The sequence below is a fragment of the Bufo gargarizans genome, chromosome 3, assembly GCF_014858855.1.
Source record: "Bufo gargarizans isolate SCDJY-AF-19 chromosome 3, ASM1485885v1, whole genome shotgun sequence".
Taxonomy (NCBI): Eukaryota; Metazoa; Chordata; class Amphibia; order Anura; family Bufonidae; genus Bufo; species Bufo gargarizans.
Window position 1 is genome coordinate 243,115,239 of NC_058082.1, and position 16,645 is coordinate 243,131,883.

The 16,645-nt window shown below is 39.9% G+C and overlaps 1 protein-coding gene across 1 annotated transcript in view; it reads right to left on the bottom strand.

Annotated features, from left to right (window-relative positions):
- CFAP47 (cilia and flagella associated protein 47) overlaps positions 1–16,645 on the bottom strand; it is a 465,875-nt gene that overhangs the window by 207,710 nt on the left and 241,520 nt on the right. Inside the window, exons 41-44 of the mRNA XM_044285568.1 lie at positions 13,785–13,928; positions 9,636–9,809; positions 7,352–7,463; positions 1,729–1,854 (exon numbers count right to left, since the gene is read on the bottom strand). Of these exons, the coding sequence (XP_044141503.1) occupies positions 1,729–1,854; positions 7,352–7,463; positions 9,636–9,809; positions 13,785–13,928 (556 nt within the window). The remainder of the gene's footprint in view (positions 1–1,728; positions 1,855–7,351; positions 7,464–9,635; positions 9,810–13,784; positions 13,929–16,645) is intronic.

Consider the following 16,645-nt stretch of genomic DNA (forward strand, 5'->3'; position numbering starts at 1 on the left):
TATAGTAAGGGGTAGGCATCTTTCCTATTGGTTGCTAGGGATGTTGCTAAGCTCAGACAAAGACATTGCAGCCTTCTCATTGGCCCACAAGCAAGAAACAGTGAGGGTACTGATTTAAAAAAAATCTAGAATATTTGCGATTACGAAGATATAGCACAATATTCTAGATCTTGGTGAATTCTCGAAGTGTCGATATTCACGATAAAAATTTGCGATTAGAATATTCACGAATTTCTCAAGCCACCGGGGGAGGATAACATGGCCATATGTAGAATCTGTGGGAGAAGGTGAAGCATGGCCAGGGTGGCAATGTTGGCACCGCGGCCCTGCGTCAACATACTGTATGTAGCACCACCATAAAGTGGCCTGGGAGAAGCGTGGCTCTGATGTGGTGGTCCAGCCTGCTGCACCCAGTGGCACACAGAAGATTTCAGGCAGTCAAGGCTCCACCACCTCACCGAAGGGAGCTGACTGTCCTTCCCATCATCTGCTGGTCCTGATGCTCCTGCTCCTCCTCCTCCTTGTCAGTAAGGGTCCATTCACACGTTCCTATAACACGGATCCGCAAAACACAGACAGCGGCAATGTGCGTTCCACATTTTGCGGACTGCACATTGCCGACACTAATAGAATATGACTATTCTTGGCCGCAATTGCAATTTTTCGGGAACGGAATTGCGCACCCTGGAAGTGCGGGTCCGCAATTCCGTGTCCGGGTCCCATAGAAATGAATGGGTCTGCAATTCCGTTCCGCAAAATGAAGAACAAAATTGCAGACGTGTGAATGGACCCTAATTCCGTCAGCAATCGATCACCGATGCGATTGCCAAAAGACAACAGTATGTGGGCACTCATCCAACGGTGCAGCAGCTGAACATGCTTCTGTCCAAGTTGCTGATGCTGCAGTCCCTCCCTTTCCAAGTGGTGGACTCTGCACCTTTCAGAGAACTGATGGCTTGTGCTGAGCCGAGGTGGAAGCCATCATTTATTTGCCAAAAAAGCCATACCAGCCCTGCACACATATTTAGAAAAGAAGGTGGGCCTGTCCTTGAGCCTGTCGGTGTCTGCCAAAGTGCATGGCAGCGTTGACGTGTGCAGCTGTAACATGTGTCGCGCAACATTGATGTTGCACCAATGTCGCACAACAATTTTTTTAATGATAGTCTATGGTGTTGCACTGCGACATGTGACATGCTGCGACTGCGATGTTGGATTTTTGCAAACAGACAAGACCCCATAGTCTGCTCCTCCTATGTTACAATAAACACACAACCAAAGCACGAGAGACTGCCCGCCTCTACACTATAGCTAAAAGTTAGTGACCTTGACCCCTCCACTTCATTAAACTCCCAAGGCAGGTTTAATAAGTAGAATATATTTTTTATATTTTATTTTTTATTGTCCAAACCATATAGTCAGGTGCGTCTTATAGTATAAAAAATATGGTATATTCTATATTCCTTTCTTGTGTTTTTGTAGTTTCCCCTAAGGATGATGCACTAATACAGCTACAACACCTACAAAAGAACCCACAACAGTATAAAATGAAGTGTACAAAAAGAAATCCTTAAGTATATATTACAGTATTTCATTCTTTTGTACGGCACCTTTGAACAAAGAATATTTTTCTTACTTTTATTTTAGTCTAAGATTCAGGAGTCTGTAATAGACTGGAGTGTTACAGAAATTCACATATTGACAGATCCTTATTCCCAGTATAATACATACCTGCTATCCCTGCATTAGCAATCTGAATATCATCTATTTGAACAGCTTCAGTACCATCTGCAGAAACTGGTGGGTTGCCACATTGATATTGCAGTTCTCCATCTCCCGCAACAAAGGAGATTACACCTAATAAGAAGTGAATACCAGATGCTGCATTAATAGATATATTGTTCTTGAGAGTGAATTTTTAGACTTCTGTATACTTGCAACATTTATGGATGTTGTAACCTAATATAACAAGAGTGATTATATTATGCAGTATATTGTCTCAACTAAGACAACCATCCCAGGCATTACATGTCAGTTATATGAAATGTCATGCTTTTTTGGTTGATTACCTATTTACTTATTTTGTCTACCACCAAATTATTACCTTTTAAAGTTCAAAGACTTAAGGCCCCTTTACGCTGCTCAAACATTGGGCAGATCATCGCTAACAAATATGAATGCTTGCTAGCAATAATCTGCCTGTGTAAAGTTGCCGCTAATTGGATCTTTTATGCGGTAACCTAAATCATTGTTTGCCAGCAGCAGATCATGTCGGCTAAACAGAACTCTGCTGACAGCAAACAATAATTCTGTAAGGGGATGAGCAATGGCATTAAGAATTGCTCCACCCCATACTGTGGAGGAGATTGCTCCATGTAAATGCAGCTTTCTTCTTCACTGACAAGCAGGCAATTGTTGGGAAGCACAAGCTCAGGTGAGTCATCTGCTCACCTGAGCAGTGTAAAGGGGTGATGATAGAATAATAACAAAATTTTGAGCCTCGCATCTTCATGTGTCACCCTAAAGGCTATGTTGAGTGCTGTATGGTGCTGTCCTAGAAACAATGGGGCAGATTCATGAACTCTGTAAAAAGAAACAATGTCGTTGTTGCCCACAGCAACCAATCATAGCATATAATTCTAGAGCACAATTAGAAATGAGAGTTGTGCTGTAATTGCTTGCTATGGGCAACAAACAACTATTTATTAGGTTGTTCATAGGATCCTGCAATGCTTCTAGGGGAGAAAAGCTTTGTACACACAGCATTTGATAAAGCATGCCAGATTTTTTTCTGTTGATCTCAGTATGCTTCTGTATGTGATCAGATAATGGGAGCCCTATTAATGCTCTGTACAAAATAAAGCCATAGTATGCCATATGTATGAGGTCTATTATGCTTCTCTTTGGTCAACTAAAGCCCTGTTCTCTGCTGTTATCACTTACCGTATTTATCGCCCTATAAGAGAAGCTGTTTTCCCTCCAAAGTTGGGGGAAAATGTCAGCGCATCTTATGGAGAGAATACTAATGACCGATTCCATTATAGAAGCGTACATTAGTACAGGAGTACTAGAAAGCGGGGAATGCAGTGCTCCCCGGAGCTCTGTACTCACCACTTACTGGTCTTCCTCGGCCACTTCCATGATGTGTAACTACGCACAGAATGAGGATATCAACGGGCTCTGTGACCTCACACCGTGCAGTCACGGCACAGCGCACGGCAGGAAAAACACAAAGAGAGTTGGATGATAAGAGCAGCGGCAGAGTCCGGAGCAGGAGAGGTAAGCTGTTTTATCTTATTTCTCTGATCTGAGCATGGGGTCTGAATGGATATCATTCACATTGGGCTCCGATATGAGGTCTGTTTGGGGGACTTATTAATATGGAGGTGTGATCTGAGGTCTGATTGGGGGACTTCTTAACATGTGGGTCTGATCTGAGGTCTGATTAGGGGTATTATTATCATTGGAGGTCTGTTCTGAGGTCTAATTAACATTGGAGGTCTGACTGGGGCTCTGAGCTGAGGTCTGATTAACATTGGGGGTCTGATTGGCGCTCTGAGCGGAGGTCTGATTAACATTGGGGGTCTGACTGGGAGTCTTATTTTGGGTCTGATTAACATTTGGGGTCTGATTGGGGATCTAAGCTGAGGTCTGATTAACAATGGGGTCTGATTGGGGTTCTGAGCTGAGGCCTGATTAACATTGGGGGTCTGAGCTGAGGTCTGATTAACATTGGGAGTCTGATCTGAGGTCTGATGAAAAATATATTTTTTTTACATTTTCCTCCTTTAAAAGCTATGTGCATCTTGTTATGTGACAAATATGTTATGCAAAATTGAAAATAATGGTTTCTCTGCACATAGAATGAAAACACTAAAACTCTGTGGCATCATTTGGATATGGCCATTTAGTACAATTTAGGTTGACAATCCTTTTTCAGTTTTTTTATGCAGTTTTTAAAGCCAAAGCCAGAGGTGAATTCAAAGAGAGGAGAAGTTTCAGTCTTTATATGTGTTGTGGGTTTATATGATCTATTCTTGGCTTTGGCTTCACAAACTGCACTGCAAAAGCTGAACAGAGAAAGCCTTGCAGTGCAAAACATATTTGATGGAAAGATGGAGGTATTGTTTGATTCATTAAAGGGGTTGTCTGGTGTCCGATATTGATAACCTATCCTCAGTTTAGTTAATCAATATCAGATCAGCAGGGGTCTAACTCCCGGTACCCTTACCAATCAGCTGTTTGAAGAGACCACAGCATGTATGAGGGCTGCAATCTCTTCACTGTTTACTCTCTCACCGGCGACACGTTCACGGGACGAAGGAGCTGTAATTACAGTACACTTGCTTGCTGCTGCTATGTCAACGGCGAGCAGGTAAACAGTGAAGAGAATACCTGAGAATAGGTCTTCAATATTGGAAACCAGACAACCCCTTTAACTGATTATTTGAGTCTGGAATATTAGCATATCACTGAAATGTATCTAAAATCTACTAGTAAAGATAGAGAGACTTAAGAAAGCCCAAAATAACATTCTGATACAAAACTAAGCCAGAGCGATAAGCTTGTGTGTTACTGTACCAAGAATTACTTTAAAGGAAAGCTGTCAGGTTGGTGTTTGAGATGCAGACAGCATGTTATAGAGCAGGAGAAGCTGAGCAGATTGATTATAGCTTTGTGGGGGAAAAAATCTAACATTTCTGCTAATTCTGGGCTTTGAAGTCAATGAGATGGCCCTATCAATGATTGGCGGCTATCTGTGCATATACAGTCATAGAGGGAAGGCTGTCAATCACTAATAGGACCGCCTCGTTGACTTCAAAGCCCAGAAGAAAAAAAACTATAAAAACAAGTTATACTTAATCTTTTCCCAAAAAACTATATACAGACGTGGACAAAATTGTTGGTACCCTTTGGTCAATGAAAGAAAAAGTCACAATGGTCACAGAAATAACTTTAATCTGACAAAAGTAATAATAAATTAAAATTCTATAAATGTTAACCAATGAAAGTCAGACATTGTTTTTCAACCATGCTTCAACAGAATTATGTAAAAAAATAAACTCATGAAACAGGCATGGACAAAAATGATGGTACCCCTAACTTAATATTTTGTTGCGCAACCTTTTGAGGCAATCACTGCAATCAAACGCTTCCTGTAACTGTCAATGAGACATCTGCACCTCTCAGCAGGTATTTTGGCCCACTCCTCATGAGCAAACTGCTCCAGTTGTGTCCGGTTTGAAGGGTGCCTTTTCCAGACTGCATGTTTCAGCTCCTTCCAAAGATGCTCAATAGGATTGAGGTCAGGGCTCATAGAAGGCCACTTTAGAATAGTCCAATTTTTTCCTCTTAGCCATTCTTGGGTGTTTTTAGCGGTGTGTTTTGGGTCATTGTCCTGTTGCAAGACCCATGACCTGCGACTGAGACCAAGCTTTCTGACACTGGCTAGTACATTTCTCTCTAGAATTCCTTGATAGTCTTGAGATTTCATTGTACCCTGCACAGATTCAAGACACCCTGTGCCAGACGCAGCAAAGCAGCCCCAGAACATAACAGAGCCTCCTCCATGTTTCACAGTAGGGACAGTGTTCTTTTCTTGATATGCTTCATTTTTTCGTCTGTGAACATACAGCTGATGTGCCTTGGCAAAAACTTCGATTTTTGTCTCATCTGTCCACAGGACATTCTCCCAGAAGCTTTGTGGCTTGTCAACATGTAGTTTGGCATATTCCAGTCTTGCTTTTTTATGATTCGTTTTCAACAATGGTGTCCTCCTTGGTCGTCTCCCATGTAGTCCACTTTGGCTCAAACAACGACGGATGGTGCGATCTGACACTGATGTTCCTTGAGCATGAAGTTCACCTTGAATCTCTTTAGAAGTCTTTCTAGGCTCTTTTGTTACCATTCGGATTATCCGTCTCTTAGATTTGTCATCAATTTTCCTCCTGCGGCCACGTCCAGGGAGGTTGGCTACAGTCCCATGGATCTTAAACTTATGAATAATATGTGCAACTGTACTCACAGGAACATCTAGTTGCTTGGAGATGGTCTTATAGCCTTTACCTTTAACATGCTTGTCTATAATTTTCTTTCTGATCTCTTGAGACAGCTCTTTCCTTTGCTTCCTCTGGTCCATGTCGAGTGTGGTACACACCATATCACCAAACAACACAGTGATTACCTGGAGCCATATATATAGGCCCAATGGCTGATTACAAGGTTGTAGACACCTGTGATGCTAATTAGTGGACACACCTTGAATTAACATGTCCCTTTGGTCACATTATGTTCTGTGTTTTCTAGGGGTACCATCATTTTTGTCCATGCCTGTTTCATGAGTTTATTTTTTTACATAATTCTGTTGAAGCATGGTTGAAAAACAATGTCTGACTTTCATTGGTTAACATTTATAGAATTTTAATTTATTATTACTTTTGTCAGATTAAAGTTATTTCTGTGACCATTGTGACTTTTTCTTTCATTGACCAAAGGGTACCAACAATTTTGTCCACGTCTGTATATCAATCTGCTCCCTCCTGCTCTATAACATGCTGCCTTAAGCTTACATTACATTTTCATGGTGTCAGGTTCCCTTTTCAACGTCTGCTACTGTAGATCTGTATATATTACTGGGAAGAGATTCAGTATAACTTGCAGCCTATACATTTACTTGGCTGCTCATTCTGGGCTTTGGAGTCAAGGAGGTGACCTTATGAGTGATTGACAGCTATCTCTGTATGTAGAGTCATTCTGGGAAGGCTGTCAATCACTGATAGGACCGCCTCCTCCAAAAGCCAGAATGAGCAGGAATTGAATTTAATAAGTCTTTTCCTACAAAACTATGTGCTAAACTCCTCCTACTCTCTAACATGCTGCTTTCAGCTCAGATACCATGTTCAATGTCAAAGGTTCCCTATAAAAATGACTCTATTCTATGAATCCCACTAATATGTCTATGCAATGTGTAATTTCACCTGTCAGTGATAAGCGTAGGTACTAAACCTATGCAGAAGAATTAAGAATGGTTGTCTTATGTCTGCTAATAGCTCTGAAATTAATCTTCTTTGGAGAAAATAATGGATATTTCTGCTGGGTGAAAAATAGAAAATTTGCATTTTTTTTTGAAATGTGAAATGTTGCCTGGCAACAAGTTATCATCTTTAATTGCATTACTGTGTCTCTATCTGTGCGCCATTCACAAGAAAATCATGGATTAAAATCTAACCACAATCAGATGCATTTCATTTCACATTTGCTTGTTTTTATGCTTTTTGTTGGCATTGTATGGGTATAAATAAACACCAATACTTGTCAATATAATCGATGTCATACTTGCACAAAACCTTATTACCTTGGAACAATCCACGTTTCCATGGAGATATACTCAGAGTATAGGGAGATGATGTACCAGGTTTAACGGTTAATGTTTGAGATCCGCCAATGATTGGAATGTCTGACGCCACCTATAATTGAATGAATGAAAAGGTATACATCCTTGTAAAATAAAACTGCATTCTATTGTAAAGTAAATATCATCATTTCATGTCAAGAGGGATGGTATAGAAGAATTCAGAGAAAATGGCTAAACTGGAAACAGATATCAGCAAACTGAAGAAACATCATCAGCTGTTTAACCCATTATAATGCTGAAACAAAGAAGAACAGTGTCTGCTGGAGCCACTAATAAGCAAAGGCCACCTATATCAGAAAACGACCCTAGACTGTTTGGGCTCTTTCACCACGCGAGCGGATCCCGTGCGTGGAATCCACTGCGTGAAAGAGTGCCAAGCCCTGTTCCGGACAGCAGAGACACGGAGCATTAACATGGTTCATAATGCTCCGTGCCTCTCTGTGACCTTTTTACTTACTTACTGTGATTTTGTAGTAAAAAGATCACAGAGAGGCACGGAGCATTATCCATCATGTTACTGCTCCGTGTCTCTGCTGTCCGGTACGGGGCTTGGCACTCTTTCACGCAGCAGATTCCGCTCGTGTGAAAGAGCCCTTAATAGAGCAGGTTGAGTGCTAAGCAGGAACTGCTTTTGGGGGTATAATATTGTACATTGTTCCTTCATTCATGTTCATGCTGCTGTTCAGGAAGGCAAGTGGTCAAAATCCTGTCAGCCTTAACAAGAACAAAGGAAAAATGTACACTACCAGGTCCGGTCTCCACCCCTCATCACAAAGGTCAAGAACGTCCTGCAACCCATCCTATTTACATTCTAGCAGGGGTTTGGGACACAAGACAGTGGCCAATTTAATTTAAAAAAGAAATTACCAAATAGATAAAACAAGCACTTGTTGCTAATTGAAGGTTTTCTTTTTTTTTATTTATGCTGTTTTTTTAAAACCTCTACAGGACCATGAGTTTTTTCTGTTTTTGCATTTCCATTTTTTACTCCAGGCCTTCCCATCACCATAATTTTTTTTCACATACTTTACCTGAGGGCTTGTTTTTTGCAGGACAAGTTGTACTTTCTAATGGCGCCATTTAATTTTGCATATTATAAGTGGGGAGCTGGAAAAAGATTCCAAGTGAGGTGGAATTTGGGGAAAAAAACAAAATTCCACCATAGTTTTATGAATTTCATTTTTATGGCGTTCCCTATGCTGTAAAACTGATCTGTTCCTTCATTCTCCAGGTAAGAATGATTACAGCGATACCACAATTGTATAGATTTTATTCTGTTTTAATACTTTTTAATTCTGGAAAAAAAATTGATTTATGCTTTGTATCACCATACTCTTATCCCCATAACTTTAAACTTATTTTATACCTACGGAGCTGTGTGAGATGTAAATCTTTACTTTTTGTTGATATCATTTTGGAGTATGTATGCCTTTTGATCACTTTTTATTAAATTTTTTTGAAAGGTGAAGTGATGAAAATACTGAAAATCAGCCATTTTGATTTTTTTCCATTACGTCATTTACTGTAAGGGTTAAATACATTTATATTTTATATCATATGTGCATTTTGGGGTCCAGTGGTGCAAAGGATCTTTATTTTTTATTGTTTATTTTTATTGTGGGGAAAGGGTGTGATTTGGATTTTTATATATTTTTAAATACCTTTTTTAAAATTATTTTTATACTTTTTAAAAATCCATTGAATTGAACATTCGATCATCAGATCATTTCTCCTATAGACTGCAATGAATTACTATTGCAATCTATTCAAGATTCAATATGTTCCTATGGAGCCCTTCCTAATGCTCGTGGCTATGACAGCAAGAACAGCTTTCCCGATCATCACAAGAAGGAGCTGTTCAGGCCTCAAGAGTGCAGCACTTCCAGGGAAAGTCACCTCAGATGCTGTGGTCACAACTGACCATGGCAATCTAAGGGGTTAAATTTCTGAGATCTGCATTATCGCTGATCACAGACTTTCGCCCCTGTTGTCTGCTGTTTAAAATTGCAAAAACCTGGTGGCTATGGCGCCCGCTTACGAACAGCCACCATTTTTAAAGACTGGTCTTCTGCCATATAAGTACAGAGGCGGTCCTGAATGGGTTAAAAAAAAATAATTCTGGAGAAATCTCTATTCCTTCATAAACAGAACTAAAATGTAATAAAGACACACAATAGCTAACTTATTACAAATTCCAGTATCTAGAAAATACTGTAAACCTTACCTTGAAAGTCAATCTGTCGTTGGTATAATTGGGTACCATAAGGACCTTCTGTGTAATTTGTCTTACTTGGCAATCTATCACGATATGATCAAGAGCCAGGGGTTCTTGGCCAATACCTCTGAGGCCAAATATATGTTCAGTACCATCTGTTTCATTTTGAAGAATTAGTGTACCCTGTTAAAATGGGAAGGTGTTAAGGCTTTGGCTGTAAAGTTTCATTTTTAATTTCCAAACTGCTCCTCACAAACAATTAATTTATGGAATAGAAAGAACTGATTTTTGGATGCTTTTCATGCTTTGGTTTTACATTAATTTCAGTAATTAAATGAATAAGGATATGGATTCATGGCACTACTGCAATTATTTTGACCCCTATGAAAAACCTTTGTTCCCGTCAATAATGGCTTCTTAAAAAAAAAAGTTCAAATTTAGGTCAACTAAGAAACCACCACCTGGAAGTTCACATTGTATAGTTTTGGACTTCGAACAACTACTAAAAAGTACAATGAGTACATTCAGCCTGCAATCCTGGAAGAGGGATTTTGTGCAGTTAACTAATGTTAGCTGCACTCAGATGACAGACAAAATGGCCAACTAACGACAACTAAGGAATTAATTAGTTTTTAGGAAACACTGCCTGCCAGATTTCAACGTAGCCGGCATAGCCAGACAGGGCAGTGCACCGCCAGGTCCCCACTGACTACAACAGAATCCAGCAGCTTCCTGGCATACTGTAATGCCAGCTTTTGGCCAGACCAAAAGTTGTGCATGTAGTATATAGTCCTATCCAGCTGTGCTGGAACAGCAACAGAGATGTGAAAGTAGCTTTATTCACGAAACAAGACATTTTATACACTGCAATTGATATGAGAAATATAACTTATTTTCCATCTGCCACTAATATTCCTGCTTAATGTAATAGGACCGATATTGTGGATAAGTCAAAAATGGGTTTACAGGAAACCCTGGCATTGCCAATACTAGCATTTAAAACACATTTCATAATAAACAGAAAATATCAAATTAATCTGCTAATGGACTTCGTATTAACCAATAGACCTGACAGAACAACAGATGTGCAGGTTGGGGGACACCTGGGAAATAGTGACCATAAAGTAATAACCTTCCAATTATCATTCAAAAGAGTGTTTCTTCAGGTAGGAACAAAAATACCAAACTTCAAAAACTAACTGAGACAAAGTCTTCAAAAATAATATTTTTAAGAGCATCCTAAAATCTAATTGTGAGAGGTACATACCTTATGGGAATAAAAGGTTAAGGAACAAAAAAACATCAATGTGGATAAATAGAAATGTAAAGAAAGCAATAAATGACAAAAGGAAGCATTTAAATCACTAAAACAGGAGGGTAGTGAGGAAGCATTGTAAAACTGTAAGGAAAAAAATAGAATATGTAAAAGACAAATAAAAGCAGCCAAACTAGAGACTGAGAGATTAATTGCCAAAGAGAGTAAAACTAACCCTAAAATGTTCTTCAATTATATAAATGGTAAAAAGTATAAATCTGAAGGTTTTAAACATTTACAGTGTGATAAAGGGGGAGTTGCAGAGAGCAATAATGAGAAAGCAAAGCTATAATTTTATTTATTTTTTCTCCAATGTATTCACTGAAGAAAATAAACTGTCAGATGAAATGCAGAATGTAAAAGTAAATTCCCCATTAAAAGTGCCCTGTCTGACCCAGGAAAAAGTACAGCGGCATCTTAAAAAGATTAAAATAGACAAATCGCCGATACCATATAACATACACCCCCGTATCCTAAGAGAATGAAGTCATGTCATAGCCAGACCTTTATTTCTGATATTTAAGGACTCTATACTGACATAGAGTATATTCCACAGGATAGGTACATAGCAAATGTGGTACCAATATTTAAAAAGGGTCCAAAAACAGAGCAAGGAAACTTCAGGCTTTCTCGCCTGAAGTCAAGAGTGCCCCGCCCCCTTTCCAGCCCCATAGCGTTTGATTGATAGGAAATCCAATTCCTTCACCACTGCACACTCAAAAGTAGTCTTGTGCGTGCACTGTGTCCCTGCAGTGCTGGTGCCTGCGCACTGTTCCAATCCACTGTGAGGTAAACTCAATTATCAGGCACTTGCACATGAGAGCTTGCACATGTGTGAGACTACGCTCAAGTGCCTAGCAGTGAAGGAATTGGACATCCTATCAATCAAATACTAAGGGGCACTCAAGGAGGCCGGGCACACTTGACTTCAGGCGAGAAAGCCGCTGCCCCCTTGATTTCAAGACTATGATTTACATAGTGTGGCCAGATGAATAAAAGTCTTTTTTCAGACTTTTGCCGCATTTTACAGAAAAGACACAGACACCTTTATAGTCATGCTACAGGCTGCAATAAGGTACTGCTGGCGGTTTAATATGCATTTTCTAGGTGACAGGTTCCCTTTAATATCCGTTGTGGGTAAACTGTTTGAAGGTTTTCTAATAGATGCTATCTTGGAGTACCTCAATGAAAATAAGCAAATAACGCCATATCAGCATGGCTTCGTGAGGGATCCGTTATGTAAAACTAATTTAATCAGTTTCTATGAGGAGGTAAGTTCTAGACTTGACCACTGCAAATCAATGAATGTCGTATATCTGGACATCCCCAAAGCATTTGACACTGTACCGCATAAAAGGTTAGTATATAAAATGAGAATGCTCGGACTAGGAGAAAACGTCTGTATATGGGTAAGTAACTGGCTCAATGATAGAAAACAGAGGGTGGTTATTAACGGTACACACTCAGATTGGGTCACTGTCACTAGTGGGGTACCACGTGGTCAGTATTGGGCTCTATTCCAGTGGCGCACTAAGGGGGGGCATGGGGGGCAGTTCACCTCGGGTGTTGGCTCTCAGGGGGGTGCCAGAAGCAATATGCGCTTCCATCAATACAGATGGTATATCACACCAGTAGCAATTGGGTGTTCCAATAGCGTTTGTCCCTCTATGTAGCTGTGGTATCGCAGCAGAACCTCACACAAATGCTGCACAGTACAAATGCCCTATATAGAAAGTATATTATAGGTATATCACACCCCTGCCTCAATCAGTTTTTTTGGGGCAACAGGTATATCACACCAGTAGCAATTAGTTGTTCCAATACCGTTTGTCCCTCTATGTAGCTGTGGTATCGCAGCAGAACCGCACACAACTGCTGCACAATACAAATGCCCTATATAGAAGGTATATTATAGGTATATCACACCCCTGCCTCAATCAGTTTTTGGGGGGCAACTGGTATATCACACCAATTGCAATTAGATGTTCCAATAGCGTTTGTCCCTCTATCTAGCTGTGGTATCTCAGAAGAACCGCACACAACTGCTACACAATGCAAATGCACTATAATATATTTTCTATGTTAGAAAATATATTATAAGTATATCACACCCCTCAGTATATCATACCTATCAATAGTACACCTATACCAGTCCTTAAAGGGACTTTTCTGGCCCTATTAGCTAGCGTTTGGTGTCCCTAACAGTCTGTCCCTGCTCCACTCAGCAACCTCTCCCTACACTGGCAAAACACAGAATGTAAAATGACTGCCAGATGGGGTTTATTTATAGGGTAGGGGGTGTGTCCATGTGCTGAAATGTCTCAATTGGCTGTCCTTTCCCACCTGATGTGTCATGAGTCAAAGTTCAGCGCAATGGAAAAGAATATGGCGCGTTCGATCATCGCCATATCTTCGCATGTTTGGCGGATTGCGAACACTTAAAGTTCGCCGTGAACCAACCACCAGGCGAACGGAAGGGCCATCACTACCAGGGAGTTATTCTTAAATTGGCTTCTACCTCACAGTTTTTTGTTTTTTTTTGCCTTCCTCTGGAACAACTTGCAGGATAACAGGCTGAACTGGATGGATGTCTTTTTTCAGCCTTAAAAACTATGTTACTATGTAATTCAAACAAACAGGATCGATGAAACATTCTGAATGTTTTCTGTACATTGAGCCCAGTCTAAAAAAGGATGGAAATAATTACGGAATTCTTAAAAGGAAATATAATTGTATGAATTATTTCCTCAGACTAAACAATAGATGTATAAGAACTTTTCCTTCTTGCAAGCTGTTTTTTTTTTTTTTTTTTAAAGGTTTCTTCTAAAGGTCACAATACTTACCATGCTACAGCATTCAACAGTAGGTTTAAATAATAGTGGGTACTGTGCTGTTTCACCAGCTGGGATATACAAGAATGGAGGACCATAGAAGCGATCTACTTGAAGAATAGCTTTTAGCTTCCAGTCTTGTTGAGTCATATTGCACTGTAAAGAAAAAAAAGTAGATGCAAATTATTATGAACTCAAAAAGTACCAAGAAAACACAAAGATGGCTAATGATCGCTATTACGCCAACCCAGACATACTTTAATTATCTTACATCCAGCTTATGATGTAGAGTAAACTACTGCTTCCCACTAACAGGGCTTTAGAACACTTGATGCACTATATTTATTATAAAAGTACATATGCCAATATGCCATATGTTTTTTTCATCAGCAAAATGACAACATAAATCAAGTAAAAAAACTGACAAAATGTTATAAAAATGAATTCAACTATAAAACACAAATATGAAATAGGGCAAAGTCTTTGTGGATGATTAAATTACCATACAAAGAACAAGCTGTATGTTTATGAAGGATGCATTTACGGAACGGTTAATAAGTTAATTAAGACGCTTTCAGATCATTTAACTTGCTGTGGGGCTTGTACAAATAGACATCTTGCAAGCAGTGTATTATAGAACAGCACAATACAGTGAATAAGAACCGAAATCAACCAGAAAATGAGCATAATATACACTAAAGGGGGAAAATGTAAAGCAAGGCTGCAATAAACATACTGAAAAAGTAAACAAAACAAATAATACAAAAGAGGTAAGAGACCAAACATGAAGCGATAATGTGTTTAATTTAAAGGAAACCTGCTGTCCAAACGCACTGGATTACCTTTATAGGACATTCATATAGTTCCTGATGACATTCTTATATGCTTACTTAGACTTTAATGTAGTCAAACTCAAGCTTATTCCTCCCTGGAAATCAAGCTAACCCCACCCAAACCCTGCCTGTTCTTCTGTGATTGTCAGCACTGGAAACATCATCCCCCTGGCCTCCTGAAATCTAGTGCTGGCAATGACAATTACTGGAGAAGAGATAAGGTCTGAGTGGTGTTCGCATGTCTTTCAGAGAGAAGTTGCCTCCTTAACTGTATTCTGAAGTCTAAGAAAGTACTTAAGAACATCATTGGGGACCACATGAACATGCAAAGTAATCCAGAGAGTTTGGAGGGCGAAATCAAAATTGCAGGTTCCCTTTATTAAATGAAATTAAAGGGAACCTGTCACCAGGATTTTGCGCATAGAGCTGGGGACATGGGCTGCTAGATGGCCACTAGCACATCTGCAGTACCCAGGTCCCATAGCTCTCTGTGCTTTTATTGTGTTAAAAAAAGTTTTGATCCATATGCAAATGAACCTGATATGTGTCCTGTATCCGGAGATGAGTCAAGCGGAAAGGAGCCCAGCACCGCCCCGCGTCCTCCGAATCTCCTCCTTGCTGGCTGACGTCACAGAGCTGGAGCGCCGAAATCTCGCGATGCGCGAGCTAGCGCATGCGTAGTTCGTTCCCTGTGAACATGATGCCGACACTGCGCATGCGCTAGCTCGCGCATCGCGAGATTTCGGCGCTCCAGCTCTGTGACGTCAGCCAGCAAGGAGGAGATTCGGAGGACATGGGGCGGTGCTGGGCTCCTTTCCGCTTGACTCATCTCCGGATACAAGACACATATGAGGTTCATTTGCATATGTATCAAAACGGCTTTTTAACACAATAAAAGCACACAGAGCTATGGGACCTGGGTACTACAGATGTGCTAGTGGCCATCTAGCAGCCCATGTCCCCAGCTCTATGGCCAAAATCCCGGTGACAGGTTCCCTTTAAGCAACATAAAAATATAAAAATAAAATGAAAAAATCTATTTTGCCCCCCAAAAAAACACATTAAATATATTAAAGGAACACTTAACGTGACCTAGATACACTGTATTACCAGTGGTGAATGACACAGAGATCCAAAAAACAGCAAAACAAATCCCCGTGTCTCTCATGTCTGACAGCAGGCATGATCCAGGAAATCCGTTGTATCCAGAGTGTTCATTTAAAAAATAATTGTAGATTTATTTATTTTTTGGGGAGGAGGGGGTACAGAGGTCTCTACAACAAGAAGGTTTACAAAATCATATTTTTTCTTTTTTATGTGGGTGCCTAAAATGCCTAAAAAGCATGCAATTATATGTATAAAGTACTATCACATAGTTTTCACTTCTTCCTTTACAAAACTATTACTTTTCAAAGACAGCAATATTTCTCAAAAATCTGTCCTGTTTTTCAGTATCATTGGTTGCAATGGTTACAGCGGTGTTGGAATTTGCACTGCAGAGGCGTTATGGAGAAGAAGAAAAAATGAGGAAATTTACCACAAAGTCACCATAGGGCAGTGATGGCTAACCTTGGCACTCCAGCTGTGGTGAAACTACAACTCCCAGCATGCTCTATTTATTTCTATAGAGTTCTGAGAGCAGCCAAGCAAGGGGGGCATCTTGGGAGTTGTAGTTTTACCACAGCTGGAGAGCCAAGGTTAGCCATCACTGCCATAGGGTATAAATATTAAACAAATAGTGCTAGAAATAAACTGGTTCTATTATTGGGCTCTTTGGAAGATGTACAGCAATCTGGTGATATAAGTATTATTGGAGTGATACCTTTATTAGCTCATCAGAAACTATAATGCAGGATGTAAATCCACACAGATACACAATAAGGAAGGAGCTGAATGATTCTATGGATAGACATTTCTCTGGACCAGACCACAGTATGAAGGAATTGAAGGTCTTTTAAGAATGACAGGATTAGGAAATTAGAGTTATTCAAACTAATAAGAAATTCCCAATCACTGACACAAAGACTCAATCTAAGGGTG